Source organism: Pogoniulus pusillus, chromosome 34, assembly GCF_015220805.1.
Source record: "Pogoniulus pusillus isolate bPogPus1 chromosome 34, bPogPus1.pri, whole genome shotgun sequence".
Classification (NCBI taxonomy): Eukaryota; Metazoa; Chordata; class Aves; order Piciformes; family Lybiidae; genus Pogoniulus; species Pogoniulus pusillus.
The window spans coordinates 972347-996599 of NC_087297.1; the positions used below are offsets into that span (position 1 = coordinate 972347).

Sequence of the window (24253 nt, forward strand, 5' to 3'; positions counted from 1 at the left end):
AAGCTTATATACTGTTCAGTTTGGTTTTGCTTCAGAAATGTTTTTGGAGGAAGTCTTTCCAAATATCCAGACACTAAGATAGCTCCAGAACAAACCCAGGGAGCAGATACCACACTTAACAATTCAAGGCTCATCTCCCCACTATTCAGTTGCATTCCTCCTCCTACAGTTGGTACTACACTAGAACAACTACATGGCTTTTGTAACTGACCTGTTTGATTTGACAGAGGTTTTGAGTACAGTTTTCTCCTGCACTGCACACTGATTAGGCTTTGATTTACTTGAGACATGTTTTGTGTCTGACACCTCTCTCTCCTTCTTCACCGATGACTGTTTGCAGTTCTTGTCCAGCTTGGGACGTTTAGCAGAAGGCTCTACTAACACAGACTTCCTTTTCTGAGCTGCCATTTCTGTAAAACACAATAAAGGACTCAGCTTTCACAGTCTGTCAGTTGCTGTCACAGTGTCAATTAACATATCCAAAGATTTGCCCATTTTACAAAACCAAGGAACTGGGTATTGAGAGGAGGGAAAACGACCTCAGGTTGCACCAAGGGAGGTTTAGGTCAGACATTAAAAGAAACTTCTTCCCTGAAAGGGTTCTCAAAGCCTGGAATAGGTTGCCCAAGGAGGTGGTTGAATCCCCATCCCTGGAGGTATTTCAGAGGCAGAAATGTGGTGTTGAGGGCCACTGGTTAGCCCCAGCCTTCATAGTTAGATAATAGTTGAACTTGATCTTAAAGGTCCTTTGCAGCCAAAAGGATTCTACATTCACTCTTCCTTTCAGAAGCAGACCAAGCCAGCTCTGATCAAGAGGGGAATCATCAAAGCAATCTCAAATGACATTTATTTTACTTACAGGTTTTTACAAGAGGCAATGGATGTTGAGGCCAAAGTAACTTATCAAGGTGTACCCAGAGCATTCCTTATGTATACGTTTACAAGCAGGACGTTTCATGCCACCTGTGAAGAACAGAAGATGTTCTTTGATAATTAAAACACAAACCCAAAACCCACAACTGACACTACCAATTTTTATTTCCATATCCAACAGCTTGTGGCATTTTGCTGTCCTAAGCATTACCCTTTCACCTTTGGAAAGGTGACAGATAATAACAGCACCATTTGAAAGGCACTTCTCGGCCTTTTGTGCTTTTCCAGAATGCAGTAGGTTGCTCTTTCAGAGACCACAAAATGTGGGCCTGTTGTCAGTCCTGTGCCCACACCAACGTCTAATAAATCCATCAAGACTCTGCTGAGTTTTGTGGCTGCTGCTACAGAACTTCAGAGACAACAGCAACTGTCTGTAGCTGTTCCTTCTCGTATGACTTGAGCTACAACTCAGAGACAAAAAGCCCGGAAAGCAGCATTATTTGAGGATTTGCCTTGGGCAGTTAAAGAGGACTTCTACCTGAGAAGTGAAATGATGTTAATGATGCACAAGGGCCTGAAAACTAGCAGAGGTCACCAGTAAAAAGGTCTTCACAGCTTTGGTTATTCACGCCAGCCACTTCTGGCTTCTCAAACTTCTACAGTTCTCCTATTCAAAGACCCTGGGGTTGAACTTTAGCACAAGCAGTAGTAGTTCAGCAAAAAGTTTCACCAGCATCTTTTAAAATCAAGTTTCCTGGAAGACTCAGTGCTCCAAACTTCCACAGCACCCTTCTAGGTCAAGAATTATTGACTGATTCTTGACTGATGAAGAAATATTTCCGTGACTAAGTTATATTACCATTCGCATCTTAATCCACCTGGTGTTAAATCTGGCAGATTTTAAGGTCAAACAGGACCTTTAAGTTACCAGTTGTGTAACACAGTTTCATTCTGTGCCAGCTACCGCAAGCCCTCCAGTACTGACAGGCACTGCTGACAGTTTGGCAGACACTGACATTAAGCCCCTTTTAACGGCCACTCATTATGCAAAACATAAAGGCCTTTGCTTCTCCTTTTCTTTCAGATTTAAACTGCCCTTTATTGTCACTTATCTTTTCTTTACGAAGACACTTCTAACCACACAAGGCTGACAATGCTCGAATTCCAGACACCTGTGCTGTCTTCTGATTTCCTCCTTTACAGCAGCTGGTGACTCACCTCTGAGACAGAATTAAACATCTCCAGGAAAGAAATCCCTAACAGCACTTTCTTAGTGCTATTTCCACATCTCACCCTAAAAAGACAGTGAAGTAATTTCTCTCCTGAGCTCCGTGACACTCAGCGAGTCTACAGGCTTCCACTAGTCAAAGATGGTCCTTCAGAGCCACAGTGCAGCCACTCGCCCTGGATAGAAGGCTTCGGTCCCATTCTCTTGGTTCAGAGCAGAGCATTGACTCTCGGAAATCGGAAGACCACGAAACGCAAGATATCCACCGAGGCTTTGCTGGGGACATCGCTGTCACTCTCAGGAAAGACTTTCGACCAGAAACCAGAACACACAATCCTTCCTTCCCTGGTACTGCTCCTCAGGACGCCGACGAAAGTGCTCTCCTCCCACAGAGAGAGCTACCTCTTTGACTGCAACTCCTTCCCCACTAACGCTGCACAGCAGAGCAAGGACTTTCTGACATTCGAGATCGGCAGTTTCTGCCTCCAGGAAGTCCCCTCCAGTAAAAGCTGGATCACGGAACCAAGCAAGACAAGAGCAAACTACGCCACAGGCAAAGGTTGTAAGAAGCAGAGAGAAACAGAAACACGCAACTCGCACACCCCCAGGTGCTTAAAGCACAGGCGAAGCCTCGGTGTCTGCTGAGGCAGGGCGCTGGAGCTTCACAGGAGCGTCCCCGGTGACGGCCCCGCGCTTCACCTCCCAGACGAGACCCCAGCGCGGAACTCGAAAGGGTGCAAAGGGCAGGCCCCCAAGCATGGCACAGTGTCACCCACCCCAGGACCTCCCTGTGACAACCCTCTTGGAGCTGAGCCTGCAAGGAGTCCCTAAACTCGGCTCAGAGTTCCTCAGGCCAAGGCAAGCGCCAGCAAGGGGCAAGGCAGGGGCTGCGGAGAAGCCGTACCCTGCAGGGCAGCCCCGCCAGCTCCCACAGCCAGCCGTCAGCAAGGGGGTGCCGCCCGCCCGCTCCCACCTCGGCCGCAGAGCCAGCGGCGGCCGTGGGCAGGCCCGGGCCCGGGCCGCGGCGGGCAAGGCAGGCCCGAGGAGCAGATGCCGGCCTTTCGCTCCCGGAACGGAGCGGGCGGCACCTCTCCGCGCCAGGACGGGCTGCTGGCCACGGACCGGGGTCGCAGAAACCTGCCGGGGGCCGCTGGCATCAGGGCTGGGCCGGAGGGAAACTTCCTTATTCCCTTCCCGGTGAGAAGGGGCCGCTTACCTCGGCGTGAGTGTCAGCGACGTGCCGGCAGCCCCGGCCGCGCTCCCGGGCCGGCTCGCCAGCTGCAGGGAGGGGGAGGAGAGAAGAGGCGGAGGGGGCGGAGTGGAGCCACGCCGCGGAGCAGGGCGGGCCGGGGCACGGCGCGGTGAGCGGGGGCGCGCCGCGGGCTGCTGCGCCCAGGCCCCCTCTGCGGAGCGGCAGCGAACCGAGCCCCAGCGCCGCTCACATCCGGGCCGCGGGCAGCCCCGCCCCGCCCCGCCGGCCGAGCCGCCCCCGGCCCGGGCCGGGGCACTTCCGCGGGGGAAGCCGTGGCGCTGCGCATGCGTGCTGGCTGCGCGGGGCCTGCCCGCTGCGGCGGCCGCGACCCCGGCGCTGCCCGGCGCTGCCCAGCCGCACCGCAGCGCCTGGTGCGGAGCTGCTACCGGTGGCGCTACCGCCTCGGCGCTACGCGGCGGTGCCCTGGGCCCCGCGGCCGTACCGCAGCCGCTCACCCCCCTCTGCGGCGCGGCCCGGCGCAGATGCTAAGCCCTGTGCTCTGCCTTCGTTAGGCTTCTCGACTGCCAAACCCGAGGGTCGCAGCTCTGCCTGCTGACAGCTGGCCAAGGGACTGCTGCTTGGCCCGCGGTGTGCAGGCCTGGCACTGGGAGCGCAGCACCAAGTGACGCTTCCTAGGAATGGTGGTGGTGCAGCGGCTGTGCTCTTTCAGCCTTCTCTGGGTGTTTGTGGGTTGCTTCTCACAGACAGGTTTGGGAGTCCCGCCGGAGGCAGGTTTGGTGCCCTCCTGGCTGTGCTCCCCGCTCCGGGCACTTCTGCCAGCGCACGCCCCGGGGTCGCTGCTCAGCAGCCCGGCTCCGGGTGACAGCAGTGGCTGCAGCGCTGTGCTGCCCGAGTGTAAAAGCAGAGCCGGTGCTTGTCTGTATCTCGGAGACCAAAGAGGCTGGTGCGGTGTGCCGTGGTGCTGTGCAGAGCCCACTTCTCCCCTCAGAGCACTGGGGTCCCACAGCTGCCTCCTGGGGTCGAGTGAAGCTCCCTTGGCCGGACTGAGCAGTAGCCCTGCAGGTGCCAGCGAGCTGATTTCCGAGCTGTGTTTCACAGCCTTCCTGATGGCACACTCATGTATTTGTGGTTTTTTCCCCACTGTCTGGGATATTCCATTCCTCACTGCACTGGGTAATGTTACCTCAGGATGTTTCCACGTTGGAGCCTGCATCTACATTGGCAAGTAGGAGCTGCACTGAGCCAAAGAAGAGGGCTGAAGCTCCGCGCCACTGACACACCAGTCCACACCAGCTCTGGTCTAGTGCCGTGCATCCAACGACTGCTGGGCTTGGAGCATGCTGGGTGTGTCCTGGGGAAGCATCTGCCAGCTTAGGTCCCTTCCAGAGTTGCACTCCATGACCCGGTGTGAGAAGGAGCAATCAGGTTTCCCGCGGAAGTGCACTGCTGCTCCTAGCTAGAGTGCTGGTGCAGAGCTACCTCCTGTGCCTGCTGCCCCCATCTGTGCTCCTGCACTGCGGCTGACCTGAAGTCGCTCCCACCTGAAAGTTGTGGTTCCTGTGTGTAAGGTCTCGCCAGGAAGTAGCTCTGCAGTTTGTGTCTCCTCCTGTCAGTATGTTCTGCTTCCTGACAGTCTCAGCTAACCAACTGTAACTCCGCACAGGGATGTGTGTGCATCACTGCACAACAGGAGAACATCACAGAACCATAGCATGGTTTTGGTTGGAAAAGCCCTCCAAGATCATCCAGTCCAAGCAACTCCACCCCATCATGGCCATTAGACCATGTCCCAGTGTGCCATGGCCACAGCTTTCTGCAGCGCCTCCAGGGATGGGGACTCTACCACCTCCCTGGACAGCCTCTACCAATCCCTGACCACTCTTGCACCAAAGAATTTTTTTCCTTCTCTCCAATCTAACCCTCCCCTGGCACAATTTCAGGACATTTCCTGTCTTCTGATACCAGGGAGCAGAGCCCAACCCCCACCTGCCTGCAGCCTCCTCTCAGGGAGCTGTAGAGAGCAATGAGCTCTGTCCTCAGCCTCCTCTTCACACTAACCCCCCAGCTCCCTCAGCTGCTGCTCCCCAGCCCTATTCCCCAGACCCTTCCCCAGCTGCTTCTCTGCACCTGCTCCAGCCCCTCAATGTTTTTGCAGTGAGGGCCCAAAATTGAAGCCAGCACTCAAGCTGTGGCTTCTCCAGTGCCCAGTACAGGAGGACAATCCCTGCCCTGCTCCTGCTGGCCACACCGTTGCTGATCCAGACCAGGCTGCTGGTGCCCTTCTTGGCCACCTGGGCACACTGTTGGCTCATGTTCATCTGCTGTCAACCAGCACCCCCAGCCACCTTTGCAGCCGCTCTGCCCCGAGCCCGGAGCTGCTGGGGTGGTCGTGGCCCAGGAGCAGGAGCCGGCGCTTAGCTTTGCTAAGGCGTGAGGAGCCTCGGCCTTGCCAGCCAGCGACCGACTGAGCTTGCAGTGAAGGTCCTTCAGCGGCAGCATGCGACAGAGTTTCTCCTACAGATTTCCTGCTCCCAGATTTCTGGCGACACTTTGCTGGTCCAGCAGAGCCCACACAGGCATTTTAGCACTTGCAAGACACGCAGCACAGGCGTTCTGCAGAGGTGCTTCTGTTCAGGTTTGAAGTACTTCAGAAGTGGTTATTTCGACTTGTATAGCAAACTTTTTAGGCCTTTTCTAAACTCTTTCAAATACTGATTTTTGTGGCTGTTATATTTCACAGAATCACAGAATGTTAAGGGCTGGAGCTGACCTCAAAAGATCATCCAGTCCAAACCCCCTGCCAGAGCAGGGTCACCTATATCTGATCACACTGAAACACATGCAGGTGGGTCTTGAATATCTCCAGAGAGGGAGAATCCACACCCCCCCAGGGCAGCCTGTCGTGGGATTAATTGCTGTTAATTGCAGTGAAGCTGCTGAATAGCAGAAACATTTTTTTCATATCAATCAAATTGCCTGGAGAGAGTTTGTTCTGCCTAGAAGGTGTTTTGTAGGATGAGAGTGATGGTTTGAAATTCGGGAAGAGCAGATTTAGGCTGGATGTGAGGAACAAGCTCTGCACCACAAGGGTGCTGGAACACTGCAACAGGTTGCCCAGGGAGGTGGTTGAGGCCTCATCCTTGGAGATACTCAGGAGCAGGCTGGACAAGGGTCCAGGCAACCTGATCTAGTGGAAGTTGTTCCTGCTGAGTGCAGGGGTGTTGGACTGGATGAGCTTTGGAGGTCCCTTCCAACCCAGACCATTCTATGATTCATTATTAACTGTCTTCCTTATAAATTCTCTTCCTGGACACACTAAATGCAGACATGGTTTGACTTAGGCAAATGGAAACTTCAGCAGCTGCAGTCTTTGGAAGTGTTATGGACACCTCCTGATAACAGCTCCTCTGCAGTGTGTGATGATCTGCTGAATCCTGCAATGGTTTGGGCTGAAGGGACCTTAAAGATCACCTAATTCCAACCCCCTGCCATGGGCAGGGACACTTCCTGCCAGCCCAGCTTGCTCAAAGCCCCAGCCAGCCTGGCTTTCAACACTTCCAGGCTTCCACAGCTTCTCTGGGCAGCCTGTTCCAGTGCCTTGCCCCTTCACGGGGAAGAATTTTATCCCAGTGTCTATCCCAGTGGAATTGAGCTGCTTCCACTTGAAGCCATTACCCCTGTCCTGTCCTCAACTTGATGTGGCCCTGAGCAGCCTGATCTAGTTGGAGGCGCCCCTGCTGACTGCAGGGGGGTTGGACAAGATGACCTTTGAGGCTTCCTTCCAACCTGACAGTCTGTGAAACTGTCACTCCATGCCTTTGTCAAAAGTCCCTCCACAGCTTTCCTGTAGCCCCCATCAAATACTGGAAGGCTGCTTTAAGGTCTCCAGAGAGCCTTCTCCAGGCTGAGCAATCTCAGCTCTCTCAGCCTATCTTCATGAAGTGGTGCTCCAGTCCTCAGGTCATCTTCATGGCCTCCTCTGGACCTGCTCTCATAGTTCCACTTCTTTCTTTGTTGGGGGCTCCAGAGCTGGCCCCAGCACTGCAGGGCAGAATCCCCTCCCTGCCGCTGCTGCCCGCACTGCTGGGAATCAGCCCGGGACACGTCTGGGGCCGGACCGGCAGCGCTCGGTGCCAGCCTGGGTGCTCTGCTCTCCTACAGAAACCTGCTTCCCAGAGGAAGGGGATCTCAGTCACCGAGCTGCCTGCAACCTTCCTGGAGGGGGCTGGCACGCTGGGGTCAGCACTGCTGCACATCTCGGGCAGTGTGCTCCCGCCCCTCTTGCTCGGGGGCTGAAGCCAGTGTCGCTGCATGTCCTGGCGTCCTCTCGGGCGGCAGTCGGTTGCTGTGCACCAGGGAAGTAGGAGGCAGGGTTCTTAGAAGACCCCTAAATTCCAGAACCTGGATGATCTTAGAGGTCTCTTCCAACTGGGTGGATTCTGTGACCGTCAGTGCGTTTGCGGGAGGCAGAGCAGGAGTCTGCCCAGGGGGCGGCAGCGTCTGGAGGCGCTGAGGGCAGTGCGGAGCTGCAGCTCGCAGGGGCACTCCTCTCGGCAGCCCTGGGAGGTAGGAACAGGAGGCCTTGAGCAGAGATTTGCTGTAGGGCTAAGGGACCTGACAGCGGAGGAGGAACTGCATACACATAGGTGGAGTATGTGGATAGGGCATCTCAAAAGGGGTTTAGGTTAATTGAGCCTCGCTTACTGCTGGAGTGCCTCCGGACTGCAGGAGGAGGAGCAGTGCCTCGGCTGGTACCCAGCTCAGCCCCGCTGGCTGCAGTGCCCAGCCTGAGCTTGTGGAGGTGCAGCGCCCCTGTATAAGAGCTGACTCACCAAGCAGGGAAGCCTCCCACCCTAGTTTCCCCACTTTCCCACTCCAGATCCTTCCCTGGTGCCACCCTCCATCTGGGGAGCACATTTAACTTGCTGAGCTAGCGAGAAACACTTGATCCTGTTCAGCCCGGCCGGAACGGCTGCGGCACACAGCACTCAGGGAGGATGAGAAGAGGAAGGCTTCCATTTGGTGTGGGAGAGCAGGGAGCAGGCAGCTGCTTGTGACCCTGCAGCCTTGGGGTGGGCTGCCTGGTTACAGTGCTGAGCTCTTGATCGCAGCCCAGTCACAGCAGCTCTGCAAGCACCATCTTGCAGGCCCAGCTGACACACTAACATCCTACAGCCCTGCCCTGCTCTTCATCTGGCAGCTCTGCTGAGCAGGGCAGCTGTGACTGACAACCGAGAGGCAGTAACTGAACAAACCTTGAGTTGAAGTCAACCCTGCATCACCCCTAGGGCATCACAGGAAGCCTCAGGTACCTCCAGCCACACGAGAGGCTGATCTGAACCAGTGCTTTTCTAACACTCACACTCACACTGTGCCTCAGCATGAGACACAGAGCATGGCTCAGCTGCTCCTCACTCACAGAACCAGCTTTTTTCTTTTTGAAGCTGCCACTCTTTGTCTTTCAGGAGTGGATGCAACAATACCTCTAAATCTTGGTCTTCATGGTCTAGTGCTGAGAGCTTAGGTCACAGATGGCTCACGGGTGGCTGAAGGCCTCACAGATAAGAACAGTGCTTTGCACTGAGTGCAGGAGCAGACTGAGAAGAGGTGGATGCACCTACAGAATGTCTCCTGGTTTGAGCAGGGACGTTGGTCTGGAGTAGGTCCCTTCCAGCTACTGTTTGATTCTGAGCAAGGAAGAAAGTTCAACAGATGTCTGCAGCCTTTGTGACTTGGAATTTCATTGTCATTGTACTCTACCCTTGCAGTCATAAGTCCATTCATCACCAACAGTTTCCTCCCACCTTCAGGACCTTCTGGGCTTGGAGTTAAACCTCCCTGTTCCACCTGCCTTCTGTAAGCTCCACCTCCCTTCCTTTGAGTTGCACCTCACAGCTTGTAGTTTCACCTCCATATGTTTGAGTTGCACCTCCACGGCTGTCTGAATACTCAGAGTGTACAAAAAGCCCAATCCAGACCCTCTGAATTTGCAGTGTTTTGAGTAAGGGTCACCTTCTCCACTTTGGCTGGCTGGTGAGACTCTGTGTACCAGTCACACAGCAAAAAGATTCACAGCCCCTGCTGCGAGCTTGCCTGCCCCTGCAAGCACTGAGGGAAGTGTCTGCATTGCATCTCCCAGAGAATCTGGCTGGGAGAGCTTGAAGCTAGCCACAGTACAGCATGATGGTTGCCACTTTGCACCCTGTGCTTTGAAAACCATCTTCCTCAAGGGAATGCAAGGAAAAACACTCTGCACTGGGTGGGCAAACCCCCAGCTTTATAGCTCCAGAAATGTCTGGAAGGGATTGTGGATATGGCATTGGCCCTAGGTGAAATAAGACAGTGCAAGAGGCAGAAGCTCTGCCATTAACCATGTTACTTTTATTGGAAGTGAGGTCTGCTTTTAATGTCAGTGGTTTTACCTTTATTAACACAGGATCACAGGATCAGAGGATGTCAGGGGTTGGAAGGGACTCAAAGAGATCATCAAGTCCAACTCCCCTGCCAGAGCAGGACAATCTAGCTCAGGTCACATAGGAACACATCCAGACAGGCCTGGAAAGGCTCCAGAGAAGGAGACTCCACAACCTCTCTGGGCAGCCTGTGCCAGGGCTCTGAGACCCTTCCAGTCAAGAAGTTCCTCCTTGTGCTGAGCTGGAGCCTTCTGTGCTGCAGCTTCCATCCATTGCTCCCTGTCCTATCCCAGGGAGCAGTGAGCAGAGCCTGTCCTGTCCCCGTCCCCCTCCCCCCCCCCCCTCCCCCCAGCCCTCAGAGAGTTATAGACATTGATTAAATCCTGTCAGGGTTTGGGCAGAACTGGATAGTCTGAGAAAATAAGGAGAGCAGGCAGGATTGAGTAACTGGACTGATGAGGAGGCACAGCTGCAGAAGGGTGGCCTTGGGAGGCTGGCAGAGAAGCTGAGGGAGTTCTGAGCTGCACGAGAAGGTAGGCTGCTCAGCCCTGGGAGCAAGCAGTGCTGTGGCTAAGTTCTTGCAAAGGGGAGTAGTTGGTCAGGTCTGCCTCTGCGTGTGTGGACAGCCCATCCAGCCCATCCAGCCCATCTCTGCTGTGTAAGCCTACCAAAGTGCAGGCCCCTCTGCCGAGCCCCGCTAGAGAGGTTCACACTGAGTTTCAACAGATGGAGTGACTGTTATGCATCACACTAGTGTAAGCCTGGTGTCTGCCTCTCCTGCACGGCCTGGAAGAGAGCCAACCCAGCAAAATCCCCTCTCAGTCTTCTCTTCTCCAGACTAAGCAGCCCCAGGGCCCTCAGCCTCTCCACAGGCACTGCTCCAGTCCCCTCAGCATCCTCCTAGCCCTCTGCTGGACCCTCTCCAGCAGATCCCTGTCCCTCTTCAACTGGTGAAGGCAGTACTCAAGATGAGGTCTCCCTAGGGCAGAGTAGAGGGGGAGGAGAACCTCCCTTGATCTGCTGAACACACTCTGCTGAATGCCCTCAGGACCCCACTGGCCTTCTTGGCCCCCAGGGCACATTGCTGCCCATGGATGTTCTCCACCAGCACTCCCAGGTCCCTCTCCACAGGGCTGCTCTCCAGCAGTCACCTCCCAGTCTGTACTGGAGCAGTTTTTTGTTCCTCCCCAGGGGCAGGACTCTGCACTTGTCCTTGTTGAACCTTATTTGGTTCCTCTGTGCCCAGCTCTGTCTGTCCAGCTCTGTGTGGATGACAGCACAGCCTGCAGCTGTCTCAGCCTTAGCCTCCCAGCTTGGTGTCGTCAGCAAACCTGCTAAGCAGAGTCTGTCTGTCTGTGCCCTCAGCAATGGCATTGATGAAGATGCCGAACAGGACTGGCCCCAGCACTGATCCCTGGGGGACTCCACTGGTGACAGCTCTCCAGCTGGACCTGGCACCATTGATTACCACTCTTTGAACTCTATCTTGTACGCAGTTCCTAACCCACTTCAAGTCTGCTCTTCATACCACACTTCCTGAGCTTGCTCACCAGGATGTCATAGGAGATGATAAGGCCTAGCTAAGGTCAAGGCAGACTACACCCACTGCTGTCCCTGCAACTACCCATTCAGTTATGGCATCATAGAGTGCCATCAAGTTAGTCAAGGCTGAATTCCCCTTGGTAAATCCATGCTGACTACTCCTGGATGCTGCACCCGAACAGCTTTACAAGTACGATGCTCAATACACTTTATTGCTCCTTGGCTTTGGATGAACAGAAAGCCTGGAAATGACTGCAAGAACAAATAAGGCACCTGACTAGCAGACTGGGTTCATGGACTGCAGCAACATGCACAGAAGCTGTTCTGTTTTACAAGTGCTCATTTTCATAACCAGAGAGAAAACCACTTAGACTTTGTCAACTGGGCAAGGGACAATGCTGGTCTGAGAAGCCAGAGCCTGAAAGCCCTTTCTAAGTGCCCACTCCAGCTTACAGAACAGCTCTCCCATGCCATGGCCCAATTGCTTTTCCTGAAGACATAAGTATTTTGTTCTCCCTTGGCTGTCCCTAGGGAACAGGCCTTGCAAGAGCCCTCTTCACCTGCCGCTTGAGACCAAACACCTGACTTGCTTCTTTACCCACAGGTCCTTGTGCTGACCCTGCTCACCACTGCAGAGGCATGTGTGCTGCCTCCTCCTCTGTGCCTGGCCCCAAAGCAGTGCTCAGCACGAGGTGGGACCTCCACAGAAGCTGCTGAAATGCCTTTTGAATTTAGTATGGCCTCGGCCAGGCCTTGCCCACCCTTCCAGCACACGTTCTGCCCAGCTGCCCTTTTCCTCTGAGCTCTGCTCTGCTTCAGGGCTGAGGACAGCAGCAGGGCCAACGCCAGCCCCACAGAAGCCACCAGGGCACTTTGCAGAGGCTTCAGTGAGTGCCAAAATCTTGCTGCGGTGCTGAGAAATGATTAAGCAGAGAGATGAGGCTCCCACCTCCAGCCCAGCTCTCTTGAAGCAGCTGGCTACAGTCTCTTTAGAAATGATCTGAAACCACAGCAGAGACAAAGGATTGGATCCTTTTTCTTTCTCCTTTAATTTAAAGCAGATGAGATCATCATCTCCTGATGTTCCAGTGTTTACTCTTGGAAACTGAAGTGCTCTGGCAGGGTACCACAAACACACCAGGGAGAATCCTCAGGTTCTATGACATTACACCCAGCTTCACATCCACTCGCAAATGCAGGATGTCTTTGAGTGACAGGAGTTGCTACAGTACTGTTTAAAATGACTCTTTTGATTATATGTAAACACTATAAATTAGCTGTTGAAGAAAACAGTGACGTGAGACAAGGATGACATTGGCATAGTCTAAAATCCCACAGCTAGCCCTAACTAGGAGTACTCTAAGAGCAGAGCAGCAAAAGCAGGAGCAGGCTGATGCTCTAGAAAGCCATGCTGAAAACTGGACTTGAGAACCAGTTCTTCCCTGGGCTCCTTGCTGCTTTTGTTCCCATCATTTCAGACTCTCACCACTAAGGAAAGGGCCAACTCCTACTTACTAAGTGTGCCAGGAGAATCTATGCTACGTTTGAGTGCTGCCATTCCCACAGCAAAAGCCACCTAAAATCAAGTCTCCTCACTACCTACTGCTTTCAACTAAAAGGCTGAGGAATTAGCATCTGATTGCTTGTGGCTTGTGGTTAAGTGCAGGTGGATGGATGCAGGATGCTGTTTCATTTAAGGTCATTCTTAGTAAGGCATATTAAAAATAAATACAAAAGTGACAGCAGAATATTTAGTTTCTTGCTACAAAATCTTAGGCCAAAAATATTTTTGCATGTAGTAATGGACTTCATCCATTTGCTGGCTTCCAGGAGTTAAAATCTGTGCACGAAGCTGAAGTGCCCTGGTCAGCCCCTGCCCCCCGGCCGCGCTCCCGGGCTACGCGCTGAGGATCTGCTCCCCGTGCTCGAACACAGCCTGCACGAACTGCTTGAAGACTCTGTCCATGTAAGTGCACTTCCTGGGCCAGATCCCCTCCAGGAAGCCGATGTGGCCTCCGCACGACGTCAGCACCAGAGCCACGTTGGCGTTTTGCCTGGCAGCCTCCACTGGTATGGCTAGAAAGGAGGGGACAGCTGTGAGCCGCTTTGCTTCGGGGCGGCAGGCACTGAGCGCTCCCCGCACGGCTGTGCGCGGCGCCTTAGGGAGCCTCTGCCCTCCTCTGGCCTCACCTTCTCAGGGCCATTTGGCTGCGGGCTGGGAAGGCTCCACAAGGCACTGGGCCTCACCTTTCTCTCGGTGCCAGGCATGGGACAGCAGCATGCTACTGCAGACCTGCGGGCTGGTGCCAGCAGTCCCAGTGCCAGGGCTGGCAAACCTCTGGGCCTCGACCTGGGCTGCAGTACTCAGCTTCGGAGCCGCAGAGCTGGCCCCAGCTGTGAGTCCCTCTGAGGGGACTCCAGGCACAAGCCCTTTGCTGTCACAGTGAGATTCTGTCTGTGTGGCATGCCCTCAGCAGACACTGAAGATTATTTGGTGGGCTAAAGGCTCAAGCTGAGCACAGAGGGTGCTGCAGGGGCAAAGGGAGCCCCCAGGACGCTGGGTTGCCTCGGTAAGGTCACCAGCAGGGATGAAGATGTCCTCGTCCCACTGCTCAGCCCCGGGCAGGCTGCACCCTCAGCACTGTGCGCAGGTTGGGTCCCTGCTGCACAAGGATGGGCACAGGCTGGAAAGGGTCCAGAGAAGCTGCAGGAGAAGGCTCAGAGGCCTGGCAGCCCTGCCCTGTGAGGGAAGGCTGAGAGCTGAGGTTGTGCAGCCAGGAGAAGGCTCAGGGGAGACCTCCTGACCGAGTACATGCACACAGAGGGCAGCTCTCAGCAGGAGAGAGACTCCCTTTGTGCAGAGTCCCATGGCAAAGGCCAGGGGTGATGGGCACAAGTTACTGCTGAGGAGGTTGGGACTGGGTGCCAGGAAAGCTCTTTGCACCATCTGAACTCTGAGACGTTGGAATAAAGTGCCCAGGGAGGTGCTGAGTTCCCCTGCAGCAGACAGTGCCAAGGCCCAGCTGGCCAGGCTGCAGAGCCAGCTCCTGCCAGCTCTGCTCTTACCCTGAAGGCTTGCACTGGATGACCCTTGGGGTCCCTCCCACCTTGGGTCTCTGTCAGACTATTAAATCTAGGAAACCTGTTCCTGTGTCCCACCACAAGGGACAATGACTTTGAGCTGGAAGAAGGGAGACTGAGACTGGAGATCAGGAAGAAATTCTTTCCAGTGAGGGTGGTGAGACACTGGAACAGGGAGTCTGTGGCTGCCCCCTCCCTGGAGGTGTTCAAGACCAGGCTGGATGAGGCCTTGAGCAGGCTGTGCTGGTGGGAGGTGTCCCTGCCCGTAGCAGGGGGTTGGCACTGGATGAGCTTTGAGGTCCCTTCCAGCCCAACCCATTCTAGGACTCTATGATTCATATCCACTGCAGCATTTGTGCCTGGTGTGAGTGCTGTGATGTTCCTGCCTTGAGTGGGCACAGACCAAGCTCCAGAGGGCAATGGAGATTCTCTGCTACTAATTTCTTTCACTCTTTTCATCCTTTCAAAGTTAGAATCAGAGAATGGCCTGGTTGGAAAAGGCCTTCAGATTGTCAAATCCAACCATAACTTAACACCTTCCTGCACACAGCTGTCAGACCAAGGCTCTAAGCCCCTCATCTAGACATCTTTTAGACACCTTCACAGATAGTCCCTCCACCACCTCCCTGGGCAGCCTGTGCCAGAGCCCAGTGACCCTCTGGGTGCAGAGAAGTTTCCTCATTTCCAACCTAAAGCTGCCCTGGCACAATTCCAGGCCATTTCATCCTACCACTTGTTACCTGGGAGAAGAGACTAACCTCCACCTGGCTCCAACCTCCTTTCAGGGAGCAATGAGCTCTGCCCTCAGCCTCCTCTGCTCCACACTACCCCCCCCAGCTCCTTCAGCTGCTCCTCCCCAGCCCTTTTCTCCAGACCCTTCCCCGGCTTCACTGTCCTTCTCTGGACCTGCTCCAGAGTCCTCCTTGGAGTGAGTGGCTCAAAACTGAACCCAGTACTCAAGCAGTGCTGAGGCCAGTGGTGAGATCCCTTCCCTGCCCCTGCTGGCCACAGGCCAAGATGAATGCAGGCTGTGTGCACCCAAGTAGCACCTAGATACCAGCGGTTAGTAAGTGCTCTGATCCTTCACTGGGTGAAGAGGTTGTGCTTCTCACTGTCTCTGCAGGAAGCCCTTGACTTGCCCTTGGATCAGCTGGAAAGCTGCAGATCCTAGCCGCATTATCTGGGCTTTTGGAAACACCACTGAGGCAAAAACTCAAAAGGAAAGCCAAGGAAACAGAAGCCTAGGGGCTGCCAGCCTGGCTGGGGAAGAGCCCAGCTGCCAACAAGAGATGCAGACAACAATGTGCTGTGCTTTGCAATCCAACACAGGCTTCAGCTTCACTGTCCAGACTCAGCAGGTGTTCATCTGGAGCTCTGCCTGTGCCCAGCTGCCTCTGACCTGGCTCCCCTAGACAGGGGCCATGAGTGCTGGCAGCCTCTGCATGGGAACTTGTCCACTTCTCTGTACCAAGCCACCTACTCCTCTTTCCTCTGCTGACACATGGACCATGTTAAAGAGGATCCCAGTAGGGAAGTGGAGATCAGACTCAAGCTGAGCCCCCATTCCTGCTTTAGGCACTCAGTCAAGCTCTCCACAGCCATTCTGCAGCTGTCTCCTTGGTGACTGAGGGGACTGATGGATAGGCTAAAAGGCAAGGGTATGGGGAAGGCTGTGTGAGGAGAGGCAGGCCTGAGCTCCAGGAATCAGGAAACCTGTGAGCTCCATGGATCCAAATGGATTCAGGATCAGCTGCCCCTGGCTAAGATGGTGCAGAAACACAGCAGTCAGTCACTGTCAGAGCATGCCAAGGTGCAGAGAAACTGCTGGGAAGAAACTGCTCAGCTGGGAGCGTGGGAGAGGACAAGAAATGTCTCCTCTGCCGGGGAAGCCCTTACAGACATTGCTGTGACCTCTGCCCACCTGTCATTCTGAGGCTGCCAGGGCCTCAGATCTGTTTGCTGCTGGCTAACTATTGATTCTCAAACTGAGTGGCAATACTGTAGTGAGTGCCATGTGCTGCCTGACCTCCAACAGCTACAGCAGCTCTCTCCTGGACACCTTCCAGCACTAGGACTTTGGTTATCTTCTCTGCCGGGAAAGGTGTGAGCTACACACAGGTCTTCACAAACATCACCTTCCCCACCCTGAAGGTCTCCCTCTTCTCACTCACATGAGTTTGCAGCGGGGCTCTGCCACACAATGCTGCTCTTGCACCAGCTGGGGCACTGTGCTGAGTGTGCAGGCAGTCATCTGCCTCCTTCTACAGTCAGCACTTCTAGCAGGTGCCAAGCCTGAGCTGCTGGTGCCTCTCTGCTCTTAGCTCCCCTGTGGAGAGCAGGAGAGCCTGCCCTTGGCATAGTTGGTCTTGATACAGTCAACACTTGTATGACTCCTCCCCAGCAGAGTTTCTTGCTCTGCAGCTTCTCAGGAGGGACTTGAATGTGTTGTGTTGCTCTCCATTGCCAAAATGCAAATACTGCTTGGCAGTGGTGTGGGGCTCTGCCCAGGGCTGTTTCCAAGGACTGTTCCAATGCAACACATTGCATAAGGCAGCAGAGCAAATCCTGCAGTGTAGAGGGCTGGTGGCTGGAGCAGGGAATGTGATGGACTCCAGGATGTAGGATGGCAAAGGATGCTGCTGTTCACTGTCACCCACAGGCAGCCTTGTGCTTATGTTTGTGTTGACCTAAATCTGCCCTGTGTGACCCAGCAGGCACAGAACTGCTCCCATGCGAAATCATCTGGTTCCAAATCATCTCTTGTATGTTCTTTGCAAACAGAATTCCTTACAGAAGAGCAAGAGAAAAGCATCCATTGAGCACCAGCTTCAACAAGCCACTGCTGGCAGACTTTCTGCTTTCACTGTCTGTTCACTTCTCCTGCTCTTCAAACTCTTACCCTCAGTGTGGTCCCCCTGGCCCTTCCCTGCCCAGTTGGTCCCTCCAGACAACTTCATTCAGCTGTGCTCTTTACATAATATGATGCAAAACACCACCTGAGCCAAGCCTGAATTCAAAGGGACAGAAAAGGTTCAGAGGCTTCAATAAAAAGTCCAGCTGAGCTCCAGCCATGTGTTTTGGCTCAGTGGCTCAGGAGGGAGCTGCCATGGTACCCAGTGTCAAGGGCAGGCTTTCAGCTTGGGCACAAGGCTCACCACTGGCAGTTATCTAAGTGTTAGGAGAGTGAAACTGCAGCCAAATACACTGCCACTTCAGATGGGATGCTAAACGTGGCACTGACCATGAAGGCTGCCATTGCATCGGCTGGATCCACTGCTGCCCCTCTGGGAGAAGGGCTGGCCTTGGCTCTGCCAGGTGCTTCCTGAGGCAGTGTGACAAGAGAGAAGCAGCCTGCAGCTTTCGTTTCCATTGGTGTGGGGCAAGATGAGGCTTGCCCTGCAGAACCTAACTGCAGATCAGTCAGCTGCCAAGCTCTGTGAGCAAAGTGCACCAAAGGGCTGCCTGAGAGGAAAGGAGCAGAGAGTAAGAGGCTACAGCAGCCACACTGCTTAAGAGAAGTGTCTCTTTGGGGGCATGCTGTGCAACGGCTAAGCTGGCCTGGGTCTGCCTTCCCTAAGCTCTGCTCTAGGAAGCTGGAGGTGGCTGGCTCTAGAAAGGATCTTTAAACACAAAGGAGTTCTGGAGCAGCTTTCTCCCTAAGCAGGTCTCTAGGCCTGTTTCCCAGCTGCTGGAAACTACAGCTCTCTGCAAGAGAGGCGGAAGGGAGGCTAGAAGCTGGTAGTTGTTACTGGGACAGATGAAATTTGAGATCATAGAATCATAGAGTGGTTTAGGTTGGAAGAGACCTCAAAGGTCATCCGGTTCCACCTCCCCACCATAGGCAGGGACACCTCCCACTAGCACAGATGACACAACCAGTCCCCAGAGCTGATGAAGGGCTGGGGTCTGGTTGAGAAGAAATTCGGTGGCTTTGAATCCATGATACAGTTGTGAGTGGAAACTGCCTCCGGTTGCCAGAGGCTTACAGGTGTCCACACACTTTTAAGTCAAAACCCAAAGCCAGTTGCCAGCATAAAGCCACCTCCCAGCCCAGCATCAGCCTCTCATGTTTGCTCACAGCTTTCTGCAGCTGCAGAAGTGTCCAGATGAACAGAGTGCAGTGACAGCAGCAACCATCATTTCTCAGGTGCTGATCAGGGAGCCCTGTGCCTGCTGCCAGCACAAGGCTTCACAAGGAGGGTTCAAAGCACAGAGAGAAGGAGCCCATGACAGGCCCAGACAATAGAGCCATGCTGTTAATCGGCATCATTCTGCCCTCTCTCAGGTAAGCTTTGTCACCACGAGGATGTGGGCTGACAGCCAACAGCACTAACTCAGCGAACAGGTGTTAGGGTGGGGTAAGAACCCCAGCTAGACTAGCTTGGCCACTGCCCCTCTGCCTCCCGTTGTAAGGTCCAGGAGCAGACAGAACAGACAATGAGGGTTGGCTCCAGTAAGCCTGCCCTAAGCAGCAGCAATCCAGCACCACAGCCTCGGGTGTCTTGTGCAGCCCAGCACTGCCTTTCTGGGGGTGTCTGTGTGGCTTACTTGAGGCAGGACACTTTGTCCCTAGGACACTTAGGAGCAGAAGCATGGCACAGCAGATCAGCCACCTTGCAGCACTGTGGGGAAAATCAGCCCCAGGGTCATAAGACCCTCAAAAATTGTCTTTGGAATCACTGGGCAGGTTCTGTGTTTGGACACAGGATTTATGGTCCCATTCATTCTCATCTCAAGGACATGATCACGTAGAATGGGTGGGCTTGGAAGGGACCTCTAAGGTCATCCAGTTCCAGCCCCCTGCCAAGGGCAGGGACACCTCCCACCAGCACAGCTTTCTCAAGGCCTCATCCAGTCTGGCCTGGAACACCTCCAGGAAGGGGACATCCACAGCCTGCCTGGGCAGCCTGTGCCAGTGTCTCACCACTCTCACTGCAAACAATTTCTTCCTCATCTCTGCTCTCAATCTCCCTCTCCCAGCTCAAAGCCATTGTCCCTCATCCTGTCACTCCCAGCCCTTGTCAAAAGTCCCTCCCCAGCTTTCTTGCAGCCCCCTGCAGGTCCTGAAGGCTGCTCTAAGGTCTCCCTGCAGCCTTTTCTTCTCCAGGCTGAACAGCGCCAACTCTCCCAGCCTGTCCCCACAGCAGAGCTTCTTCAGCCTTCTGAGCATCTTGGTGGCCTCCTTTGGTTCCTTTCCAGCACCTCCAGGTTCTTCTTGTGCTGGGTGCCCCAGAGCTGGAGGCAGTGCTCCATGTAGGGTCTCACAAGGCTCCTCATGGCTAATTGCTGCTTCTGCATTCTGTACCCATCAGGTCTCTGCCAGCAGCTGGTTTGTCTGTCTTACACTGTTGATAGACTGCAAGGCTGTTTTGATTCTATGTACAAGGAAGATCTAAAGACTCCTCCACACCTAAGCCTGAGAAGGAACTGAGAGCTATGTCATTTGTCCTAATGCTTGCACAGACAGATAAATTGATTCTTAGAAGCCTGAACTCACCATGGCCTGGTGAGAAGACATCATCCACGGAGTTCAAACACAAGACTGGAATCCCTACTGACTTCAGCTTGCGGCAGGGGCTGGCATCTTCATAGTAGTCATCAATCGTGGGGTAGCCAAACATGACCGAAGTGAACTGCTTGTCAAATTCTCTTACAGTTCTAGCCTGGGGGCAGAATTCAGAGAGGGAACCATGTTAACTGCTGCCGACCAGCAGCCAGCTAGAGCAGAAGCAGCACTGTCACCTACCTTCATCACCAGGTCCATATCAAACAACTCCTCCAGCATTTGGCGATGCCTAAAAAGCAAAGGAGAAAACTTGGAGGGTTTGCTACATAAGCAGATGGAGAAGTCCTCTGCTTTAGAGAGGAGTAACTCCTCGGCAAGAACATGCTTGGGCTTCATTTTCTGTCACATTAAAAATCTCTCTGGACTCCAAGAGCAGAAGAATTGTTCTGTGAACGTCCAGCAACACAGCAATAATCTGCACAAGCCATGAGGAAGGTGCCAAAGATCAGAGAACTAAGTACATACCAAACACAGGCTGATTTGGTAAAGCAAAGGATGAACTCTGTAGTCCTTTCCATGCTTTTGCAACTTAGAAGTTATATTTACATACACTCAGATTCAGTATTGTGTCTAAAAATGAAAGCCTCCATTCAGCTGACCCATAAATACAGCAGCACATTGGGTTTGTGCCAGAAGCACCCAAGTTTAGACATGCTGATGACAATCTCTCTTGCAAAGGTCCTTCTGCTTCCAACACTTAGAGAGCAATGCAGAGAGAACAGGCAGGTGAAGGGTTGTAACAGCATCCCTCCTGCCAGCACCAGTACACCTGCTGCAGAGCTCAGGCTAACGTCCTGCCACCTGCTAAACAGTTCAGAAGGCAACTCACCTGCTGATAGAGGACTGTAGGCAAGTAGTCAGGTAGTAGTTGAACAGAAGCCAGTTCAGAGGCTTCTCCAGAGATTCTACAGATTCAAAGACATTCCAACCCGCAGAGAAAATTGCAGCTGCCTTTAAGGGAGTGTCTCTGCCAGCCTTGCCCAGGTAATTTAACAGAAGCATGCTACAAGCAGAAAGGAGAAACAGAAACACAGAAACCATCAGCCTGCTCCCAGGGAAAGCAAACACAGCAACCAGCCACCCTCTGCTTTCCCATAGTGCCTGGTGCCAACCCTCCAGCTGCACAAATGCTTCTAGGCGGCAGTCAGCGGCAACAGCCCTTCCTCCCTGCTGCCAGACAGGAGCTGAGTGCACCACAGGGGACGTGGGAGGGCAGCGCTCAGAAATCTGGACCAGTCTTGCTGTGGTGGGTTAGGAACTTCCCCCCTGCCCCACTGAAATTGACCAGCCCAGCTCACAGGGCCTGGAAGTCAGATGCAGGCGAGCTAAACTACAAGCAGACAGGCACAACATGTTTGCAGGCGTTTCCAACTACACACACGTTAGAAACAGTACAGAAATCCAAACTCCCTCCCGGACAGAGGAACTGCCCCGAGGGCGCTCAAAGCCTCTCTCCCTCTCTGGCAGACAAAGCAATCAGCAAAGCTTTCTTGTTATCTGCTAGTGGAAGATATTAGAGTGGAGGCAAAGCAAAGGCAAAGAGAGACAAATCACTTACACTTTGGCTTTTTATCCCTTTCAGCAAAGCACTGAATGACAGAGACTCTATCACTATTGTTCTTTTACGGCCAGTGACCTAATTCCTCTCATTAGAGCATTCCCCTTAGCCTCCCAGCAGCACACCTGCCTGCATCACTAAAGGGAGGAAAGGTGACAGGGCTGTACCTGACTCATGGAGCAGCTGTGCTCAAGCTGAGCTTTGCCAGCTTTCAAGCTTTCAGCTCCCTGACCTGCTCAATGTGACAAACACAAACTGCCCCTGCACACCTGCCTCACCAGCACCCTCTCTGGAGCTGAAGGCAATGCCCCTGCCCCATGTGACACAGGTGGCAGAACACGACTGCCCTTTAACACAACGTATGCAGAGAGAAGTGCTGGAGAATGAAGAAAAGCACTGAAACAAAACTCTGAGCCAGGCAGGTGGCTTCAGCCTTGCCTTTCTGACCACCAGCAGCTTACAGCCTACAGCTGCTGTGTACCTGGAAGAGGGGAGAGCTCATCAGTACCTGACTTTTAGAGTGTGGGAAAATGGAAACAGCAAGAAGAGAGTAAACCCAAAATCACTATCAGAGAAGCTGCAGGTCTTACTCTACTGCCTGGGACCCCAAAGCTCACAACCAGCAGTTTCCTACCGGGCTTTTAACTCAAGGCACTACAAGTTCTGCAACTTAACATAGCTCCCTGGACCACCAAAACTCTGTGCCTTGGCTTCTACCATGCTTCAGGAGACAGCAACCTTCTGCTAAGACACCATGAACCAGGCTGCTATCACAGAGACTATCCCCAGCAGCACAAGTGGGAAAACAGTCATTGGTCTCACCAAAAAATTGCCAGTTGGTAGCAACCAGCAAAAAAGAGAACAGCAAAGAGCAGTTGGGGATGGGCTCCTGCTCTATCAGTCCACACAACTGAAGCCCATGAGGAAAGTCAGCTGTGGCCCATCTAAGAGTTAGGTCCCACAGAACAGGAGGCTCTGTGAGCCAGCACCTGGCACTGGAAGAACACTGAGCCATGAAGCAGTTAACAAGGTGCAGGAGAAGCAGGTGCTCATCTGTTGGAGTTCACAGCATCAACCTGCTGGAGAGACTCAGGAATCTTTCTCTTGGAAAACCAAGTCCCTTTCCATATGAAGCCTTTCTGGGGACCAGCAGCCCCACAGCTGGGCTCTCGTCTGCGTTTGCCCATTGGTGAGGTCAGTGTTGATCTTAATTCTGAAGTGGGCAGATGTGTCCTGTGCAGACTCACTGCGACTCAGGCACCCCTGAAAAGGGGCAGGTAGTAAAAGCTGCTGCAAGATGAAGACAAAAGGAGGATGTTCACACCGTGCCTCTGGTGAGAGCTCTGCTCCTGCTTAATTTGAAACTTGCAAGTGCTCCAATTAATTCTGCAGCCCAGGAGCAGTGCCGTGGGGACGGGCAGGGCCCCTCCCGGTGCTCTGTACAAATCAGCACTGCTTTCTCCTCTGGGTCAGGCTGTCACAGGCACACTGGGGGAAGAAGGTGGAACACCCTGCCTGAAACCGCCCGCTGGTGGAGGAGAGCTAAAAGCCAGGAACACAACACAGTTCCCCTGTGCCATCCTGGCAGACTCCACCACTATTTAGGCAGCCAGAAGTAGGTTAACCCAAGGACAGAAATAATGCTAAGGACTGAGGCTTCTACTGCAGCTTCAGCCCTGCAGCTCTGCTGCTTCACCTGCTACACCCTGGGTGCTCATAGTTCTGCTGTAATGAAGCTGCCCATACAGAGCTACTGTGCTTCAAGCATGGGTGGCATCACTGAACCCAGCCTCTCCTGCAGCAGCATCTGTGGCCTTCACCGTTCCCAAGAAAGGAGCTTGTGCAGCACACCAGGTTGCTTGATGTTTTGCATGCAAAAACATCTGAGCTGGGGAGAGAGAAGTGTGCCAAGTGAGGCCAGAGCCAGCAGGCTGCTAACCTTGTGAAGAGCTTTTAACTAAGTTCAGCAAGAGATGGAGAGCAAAGCCTGAAGGGAAGCAAAGGCCTGGCAGGCCCTGACGAAGCATTCAAGTGACAGCACCATGGGGCAGGTTCTCACACTTCCCTGAGGAAGCAGCACAGCTCCAGCACAGCTCCTGTGCCACATCATGCTCTAACAGCACGGGAGAAAGCATGAGGAGGCAGCAGGCTGGAGGTAGTCACAGGACACTGCATTGCATCAGAGAGACATGGAGGACTCACAGGCAGACACGATGGATGCAAAGAGACTCCTTACAAAGGCCTTAAATGCAAGGAGGAGGGTTTGCACCTTAGAGAAAGAAGCTTTTCCTGCTGCAGGTTATAAGAGCTGGGAGCTAACAGGGCACAACAACCCCAGGAACGCCCCAGGACTGGGGCAGAGTGGCTGAAGACTGCCCAGCAGAAAAAGACCTGGGGGTGCTGGTTGACAGCAGCTGAAGGTGAGCCAGGGTGTGCCTAGTTGGCCAAGAAGGGCACCAGCAGCCTGGCCTGGATCAGCAATGGTGTGGCCAGCAGAAGCAGGGCAGGGATTGTGCCTTTGTACTCAGCTCTGGTGAGGCCACAGCTTGAGTGCTGGGTTCAGTTCTGGGACCCTCACTCTAAGAAGGACACTGAAGGGCTGGAGCAGGTCCAGAGAAAGGCAACAGAGCTGGGGAAGGGTCTGGAGAACAGGGCTGGGAAGGAGCAGCTAAGAGAACTTGGGGGGGTTAGTGTGGAGCAGAGGAAGTTGAGGGCAGAGCTCATTGCTCTCTGCAGCTCCCTGAGAGGAGGCTGCAGGCAGGTGGGGGTTGGGCTCTGC

The 24253-nt window shown here is 53.8% G+C and overlaps 2 protein-coding genes across 5 annotated transcripts in view; both read right to left on the reverse strand.

Moving 5' to 3' along the window:
• Positions 1-3544, reverse strand: part of ESCO1 (establishment of sister chromatid cohesion N-acetyltransferase 1) — a 39832-nt gene extending 36288 nt beyond the window's left edge. Inside the window, exons 1-3 of one of the 3 annotated variants that reach the window (XM_064170695.1) lie at positions 3318-3533; positions 860-963; positions 212-410 (exon numbers count right to left, since the gene is read on the reverse strand). In XM_064170695.1, the coding sequence (XP_064026765.1) occupies positions 212-408 (197 nt within the window). In that variant the 5' untranslated portion in view covers positions 409-410; positions 860-963; positions 3318-3533. Of the gene's footprint in view, positions 1-211; positions 411-859; positions 964-3317 lie in introns of all 3 variants that reach the window. The other 2 variants (XM_064170694.1, XM_064170696.1) reach the window with 2 other exon arrangements.
• Positions 3545-9675: 6131 nt separating this feature from the next.
• The window catches only part of ABHD3 (abhydrolase domain containing 3, phospholipase), a 28020-nt gene continuing 13442 nt past the window's right edge, over positions 9676-24253 (reverse strand). For both annotated transcript variants that reach the window (XM_064170821.1, XM_064170820.1), the window contains exons 6-9: positions 20746-20919; positions 20097-20145; positions 19848-20013; positions 9676-13345 (exon numbers count right to left, since the gene is read on the reverse strand). In XM_064170821.1, coding sequence (XP_064026891.1) covers positions 13167-13345; positions 19848-20013; positions 20097-20145; positions 20746-20919 — 568 coding nt within the window. In that variant the 3' untranslated portion in view covers positions 9676-13166. The remainder of the gene's footprint in view (positions 13346-19847; positions 20014-20096; positions 20146-20745; positions 20920-24253) is intronic.